This window comes from Cajanus cajan, chromosome 7 (assembly GCF_000230855.2).
Source record: "Cajanus cajan strain Asha chromosome 7, NIPB_CcT2T_4, whole genome shotgun sequence".
NCBI classification, from domain to species: domain Eukaryota; kingdom Viridiplantae; phylum Streptophyta; class Magnoliopsida; order Fabales; family Fabaceae; genus Cajanus; species Cajanus cajan.
This window is the reverse complement of record NC_138523.1, coordinates 60523613-60530741: the sequence shown is the minus strand read 5'-3', so window position 1 is coordinate 60530741 and position 7129 is coordinate 60523613. Positions and strand designations below refer to the sequence as shown.

The window sequence follows — 7129 nt, the reverse complement described above, 5'->3', positions numbered from 1 at the left end:
GCGTGTTGTTGGAAGTGTTGTGATTTGGATTGGCTGCAACTGCGATCAACAATGTTGAGGAGGAGTTCTCTTACCTCCTTCTGTTCCAAATTCCTTAATTCCCATTCTCACAACCTTAATTATCTTCGTTCCTCTTCTTCTTCTTCTTCTTCCTCTTCCTCTTCCAATTCCCATCTCATCGCTTCTTCTGCAACTGCACTCCACATCGCTTCCGCTTCACCCTCCAAAGCCACCACCGATGTCGTTTCGTTCACCCGCCACTATGGAAGGTGCTATTGGGAACTCTCCAAGGCCCGTCTCAGGTTTCTTTTCTATCATTTCACGCTTTTTCTGCTTTCTCATCGTTCTCGTTGTCGCCTCTTTTATACTATCTATGCAAATCAATTAGTATTTGGATTTAGAATTTACAATTTACAATTACAATCGAGAATTTAAGAAGAAGATTATGTTGAATCATTAGAGGACACAAATTATCCTGTCATTGCCATATTGCTCATTTCAGTTGAATCTTCATTTGTACTTTAGCATCTAGGGCTTTCCATGTAGATTCCCTTTTAACTTTTTGAACTTTCACAATATTTGTACTATATTTTTATCTATCTCCTGCATGCCTGTTTTGTTAGAATTCATATTTTTTTTTATAGTAGTCATTGTGCTAAACCTATTATTTTGTGTGGTGGGGTTTGGAGGAGTTTGCACAAAGTCTTAAGTTCGTGAGTATTGTTGTCTGTCATTGTAATTTATATAGAAAAAAAAACTATTATTTTGTTATACGACACTTTTTTAACTAATCGATTTCTAACTAAATCCCAGCATGCTCGTGGTTGCAACGTCTGGGACTGGATTTGTCTTGGGGAGTGGTAGTGCTGTTGATCTGTCGGCACTTTCTTGGACTTGCTTGGGTACTATGATGGTTGCTGCATCTGCTAACTCTTTGAATCAGGTTGGTTCTTGTGAAGATTATATTACTCTACAATTTTTTACTGTGATTCAATTGTTTTTCTTTTGTTAGTATAACGTAGGAATCACTATGAAGATAAAGAAAGAGGAGTGAGAGTATCTATATGAAGATAGACAATGATAAACTGAAACTTGTTTGTCCTTCTAGCTATGTAATTTTTATGAATATAAAATATATTTATTATTATTGCGTAAAGACAATTTAACTAGAATGCTCTAATGCACGTGCCTTTCATTTCCCCTTACCCTTATAGTGTGTTTGGATGAAGAATTTTACAAATTCAAGGAATTTTAAATTTTTGGCATTTGAATTACTTTGATTTCAATTTCTATCATTCTTAAAATATTTTGTTTGGATGAGTCAATTCAAATTTTTTAAATTTTAAATTATTAGGTTGAATATGATAATTTGATTCCATCATAGTAAAATTAATTTTAAAAATATATTTATATGTTGAGATTTTTAAATTAAATTTTATAAAAATAAATATTAATCCATTTTTAAATATTTAATAATTTTAAAAATTAATATTAGATAATATTTAATAATTTTAAAAATTAATATAAGATAATATTTAATAATTTTAAAAATATTTTTGAATATCCAATAATTAAAAGAATGAAGAGATAAGATAAAATATATAGGTGAAATAAGAAAAATAAATATGAGGAATTTCAAATTCTCCCATTTTTGGGAGAATTTGAAATTATACTATTTTAAGGAATTTCACAAATGCTTGGATTTTAAATTCTTTGTAAATTCCTCATCCAAACAAAGTATTTCACTTCAAGAAATTTGAAATTCTTCAAATAAATGAATTACCCTATATAAATTCTTCATCCAAACACACCATTAGTGCCTCTGTCTATTAGATTTTTTTGGTCAACATAAGATCAATTCAATGGTTGTGTCTTTTTTAGGTATTTGAGATCAACAATGATGCTAAAATGAAGAGAACAAGTAGAAGGCCACTACCTTCAGGACGCATCACAGTACCTCATGCTGTTGGCTGGGCCGCCTCTGTTGGTATAGCTGGTACGGCTCTGCTAGCAACACAGGTAGTGAAACAAATTTGCTTACTTCGTTGATTGTATGCTTTTCTATTGTAACTTATAAGCCTATGGATGAATTTCTTATCAAATGTTTGATGTTCTTTGAGTGGAAGGACTAACATTGCAGCTTTATGACAAGGTTGTTCCAGACTAATATTTTAGCTGCTGGGCTTGCTGCTTCCAACCTGATTCTGTATGCATTTGTATATACTCCCTTGAAGCAGATTCATCCTGTAAACACATGGGTGGGAGCCATTGTTGGCGCTATTCCACCACTTATGGGGTAAATTATGTACAAGTTTTTCTTTGGCTTTTCAATGCACTGCAAATTTCAGAATGCTTGAGGGATATATGTAATGTAACTGTGGTTTAATCTTTTTGCCATGTGCAATGTAAAATCCTTACGAAGTCAAGTTGTTCTACACAAGATTGATATGGAGAGATTAAGATTTTGGGCAACTTATAATAATCAAGCCTTTTCAAATGCTTAACCAGGCAGAAAAATGTAAATATTTTCCTGTCCCTTTGTTATCATAATTTGGTACCTATCAAAGAGAAGATAACAAAAAAGTATTATTAGTTTTAAATGATTGGCATAGTTATTGTAAATCTTATCCCCCTGTGTTGTTTGTCTCTCTACTTAGTTGTTGGAAGGCATAGCAAGTTGTAAGTCCAATGGTGTTAGTAATTGATATGTTGGGAAGATTGGCATAGTTATTGTAAATCTTATCCCCCCGTGTTTTTTGTCTCTCTACTTAGTTGTTGGAAGAAGTTGTAAGCCCATAGGTGTTAGTGAGTGATATGTTGGGAAGATTATGGCATTGAATCCCTAACCACTTGAAAAAATGATTTTCAATTCTTTTGAAGTGGAATTAGTCCCTTTTTTCTTTGCTCATGTTCTCTCACAGCATTCACCATGCATTTAGGCATGTATTTTTTTTTTTTTTTTTTTCCTTCTGTCACCTTTTTGACGTTGATTTTCAGATGGGCTGCAGCTTCTAATAGCATTTCACTAAATGGAATGATTCTTCCAGCTGCTTTATATTTTTGGCAGATACCCCATTTTATGGCCCTAGCTTATTTGTGTCGCGATGACTATGCTGCAGGAGGGTATGTTCTTATATCTTTGATTATGGTGACAATTCTGTTTCATACAACTATTTTGGTGCCCCCTAATACAATATTTGTTTAAGTGGCGGATATTCATTCATATTGTTTATCTAGTCAATATCTACCTAAAATACTTGTGCATGTGAATAAAAAACTAAATGGTTTTGATACCAAATTTGATTCAGGATAGCAATATAGCATTTTTATTCGAAATTATGTGGACCAAATTACAATTTAGACTAAGGATCTTGAATTTTTCAAAAAGTAGAGACCTACAAGTTGATTTGACCAAATCTATAGCAGCATTTAGTATACAAATTACTTCTTTTCGTGCTTATTAAAGATGGATTTTGTTACACTAATTGCTGCACGTGGTGGATTACTATTTACTACACATAATATATATTTCATTTGATTAATTATGATCCACACTAAACAATATCCTTTACTTATTGACATTTGTGTGTTGCAAATTTAGGTTTAAGATGTACTCTCTTACTGATACATCTGGGCTGAGAACAGCAGTTGTGGCTTTAAGGAACTCTATATATCTAATCCCTTTGGGGTTCTTGGCTTATCATTGTGAGTAGATGTTTCCTTCTAGACATACTTCATTGATTTTTTTTTCTTGAATTTTTTTTTGTCATAATTCTGATGCTAGTATTGATTGCATGCTTTGATAGGATACCTTATAAATTTTATTTGAAGTCAAAACCTCATCAAGAAATCTTTCTTATACAAGATTCTGGCCTGTTCAATTTATGGACTTGTATGATTTTTTGAATATTTTATAATTACTAAAATAAATTTTTTATTTTAGTCAAACCAAGAATATAGCTTCCAAGTCTCAGAATTTTAAACCTTTTTGCATGTGACCAAGGGATTAGACCAGTGCTATGATGCATCGATACGATACGCGTATCGGATACGACACGTATCCGATACGGCGATACGATTATTTTAAAATATATAGGATACGATACTTGTAAGATACGTGTCATCATATATATCAATGTTCATATATTATAATAATTGTGTACATGTAATTATGGTCAAAATTCATAAACATTAAATATATAATTGCTATTTTGCAAATCCAAATTAAAAACATACTTATTGTACATTACTAAAAATAAATAAATTATAAATCATTTCATCATAGATTACTTTTTATTGTTTACAAATAGAAATAATATTACTAATTTTGTTCCTTTCTTAAAATTATCTATATAGAAGATAATTTTCATTTACAGTTCATCAAAGACAAATATTTCTATGTTTCTATATTAAACATGTTTATATATCTTATTTAGCTGTAATGGATATTTTATAATTTTTCAAAAATTTGAATACTTTATCGATACGTATCACTAATAAGTATTGGTATCTGAGAGTATCGGAATTCAATAAAATTTTCATAATATTTTTAAAGACTAGGATACTTCATTGACATGTATCGGTGAAGTATCCAAGAGTATCGGATACGGATACGTATCGGATACGGATACGTATCGGATACGGATACGTGAAGCAAATTGAAGTATCGGTGCTTCATAGGACCAGTGCTTTTAAATTGGATTGGTTATTGAACTAGTCAGGGTACCGGATCGATCTGGTATTCAAAAACATGGGTAAGACAGACAAAACTGCAACAAATGCAGTGTTCGGTTCTGTTGAAGACGACTGTTCCCAGTGCCACTATCTTGACCAAACAGTTGAAGACCATAGTTGTATGTTTTGTGGTAAAATTCACTAGTGTAGCAGCTGGTATACAGACTTAAACTTGTATATAAGAAGTTTGTTCACTATAGCCTACTAGCAGAGAAAAAAGGCAGTCGGTGCCTCCATTAAAAGAAGAGAGAATAACAAATTGTTCTTGTGATAATTTGTATGATTATTTGAGTATATGTGCAGTTATTAAGGGTAAAAACGGATAAGAAAAATGTGGATATCAAACAGGTTATCTCCATTATTATTAGGATAGATATAGATTAAAAATAAGGATATGTTGGATTTGAGTTAAAACGATGATTGAATGTAGAAAGTTTTCATTCTCGTTGAATATCTGAAATTTTTGGCCACAAGGAGAATTTTGATACTCATGTTTCTGCACGTGTCAACAGGGGATGTGACTTCTGAATGGTTTTGTCTCGAGTCCACTGTACTTACACTTGCAATAAGCGCTGCAGCATTTTCATTCTATAGAGACCGTACCAAAGAAAAAGCAAGGAGAATGTTCCATGCCAGTCTTCTTTATCTCCCTGTGTTTATGTCTGGGCTTCTGATTCACCGTCGTTCAGATAACCAGCAATTCTTAGAAGACAATGCAAATGGTTTTGTGAAATCTGCATCCTCTGTGGAAACTCTAGAGTTGGATGATGAAAATGGTAATCCGATCAAGGCTAGGCGTCCTAATCGGACTCAAGTGCGTCCTCCTGTAGCGTATGCTTCTGTTGCTCCTTTTCCCTTTTTGCCTGCTCCTTCATATAACTTCCCTTGATAAGTTATCGGGTATACGGATTTTGTATGGCTTTAACATTTTCTCGACCAAGTTTTGGTTGATTTGATATATTCATTGAAATTATATTCTCATTGGCCTGTCTGAGCCGTTAAGGTTGTTTTTATATGCCACAATGAAAATTGAAGACGCATCAGTAATCTGAAATAAATGAGAATTTGTTCTGCATAGTGTATAATATACATTCAGATCAGTTCTTTTTCTTCTGTTTCTTTTTTGACGGCTACTTTTCCCCCCGTCATTTTCTCGAGCTTAATAGGCATAGGATTCGTGATTGGGAGGATAAAACTTACATATACTTTCTTATATCCTTGTCATTAAGCTTCAAATCAATGACATTTGGTTGTGTTTTAGTTCAATAATATATTCTTAATGAGGATTATTTGATTTTAGTAGATACCTAAATGTCATTGTTTAGTTTAAAACTTGCGACAAATATATAGAATACTTGATTTTAGACGATGCAAGAAAACGCGATGAGTCCAGATCCAGATGGCAACCATGAAGTGACAAAATAGCAGTCATGATCGTTTGTAATAGTTAGATGGCACCAAACGAAGCCTTAAGTTCACGTGTCCCATCTACAACAAAAGTTGTGAAACTAATGAGCGACCCAACTTACTGAACCTACTATCTGTATGTGGTATGCATCACAATTCACAATTGATCCATTACAACGAAACCAAAAAGTGAGAGACACAACACAAGAGCGTATTGGTTTTGGTGTGTTGGAGCCCGCCAGTGACCCCTGCTAAGTCAGTCTTTTATTTGGGCCTTCACATGGGTAGCATCTTCTTCGGCGATTACTTGGAGGCTCATGATATATACACCTCCTTTTTTTTTTATCACCTCCTTTATTTTTTTAAAAAAAATTTATAAAATATTATAATTTTTTAAATTTTTTAAATTTTACACCTCCAACTTTTAATTTTCTACTTTCTTCTTTTATTTCACACATTTTTTTTTTCTCTTTTAGTTTTCACATGCTATCAAAATAGGTGGGGTGAAAAAAAGGTAAAGGGGGGTACATGTAAAAATTGAAAAAAAGAGGAATGATGTGTGAAAAAAAAGTACTAAAAATAAATATTGTGGATGTAAAATTAATTTTTTTTTTTAAAAAATAGAAATTTTTTTAAATTTTTTTTTTTTTAAAAGGAGGTGTACTTATAGAAAAAAAAGGAGGTGTATATATCATGAACCTTACTTGGAAATTGAGTGAATCTTCGGGCCCGCCTTGAAATTTAGTGATTTTTTTTTAAAGAATATTATCACCTCCGATATATTTTTTTTTATATAAAAAATTCACACAATGTTTATTTATTTATTTTATAAAAAAGGACTTTACAAACCCTTGCTGAAACATACATTTAGTTCTAGAAGAGTATTTAATGTATTCTGAAATTTTAATTTTTGGAATAATGCTTAAAGCCTCCTTTGAAATTTTAAATTCAAAGAAAAAAACTTTTCAAGAAACTTAATTAAAAGTTA

General features: G+C 32.0%; 1 protein-coding gene across 1 annotated transcript; it reads left to right on the top strand.

The window, feature by feature from the left end:
* COX10 (cytochrome c oxidase 10) lies at window positions 1-5811 on the top strand. The gene is made up of 7 exons (XM_020379770.3): window positions 1-302; window positions 814-943; window positions 1882-2019; window positions 2163-2296; window positions 2998-3123; window positions 3602-3705; window positions 5247-5811. Exons 1-7 carry the CDS (start codon window positions 52-54, stop codon window positions 5621-5623), a joined length of 1260 nt encoding a protein of 419 aa, XP_020235359.2. The 5' UTR covers window positions 1-51; the 3' UTR covers window positions 5624-5811.
* The last annotated feature ends 1318 nt before the right edge of the window (window positions 5812-7129 follow it).

Excerpts from the sequence above, each read along its gene's own strand:
- COX10 (XM_020379770.3), top strand. The coding sequence starts at position 52 with ATGTTGAGGAGGAGTTCTCTTACCTCCTTCTGTTCCAAATTCCTTAAT. Across the intron at positions 303-813 it reads CTCTCCAAGGCCCGTCTCAG|CATGCTCGTGGTTGCAACGT; the intron begins GTTTCTTTTCTA and ends ACTAAATCCCAG. Across the intron at positions 3,124-3,601 it reads GATGACTATGCTGCAGGAGG|GTTTAAGATGTACTCTCTTA; the intron begins GTATGTTCTTAT and ends TTGCAAATTTAG.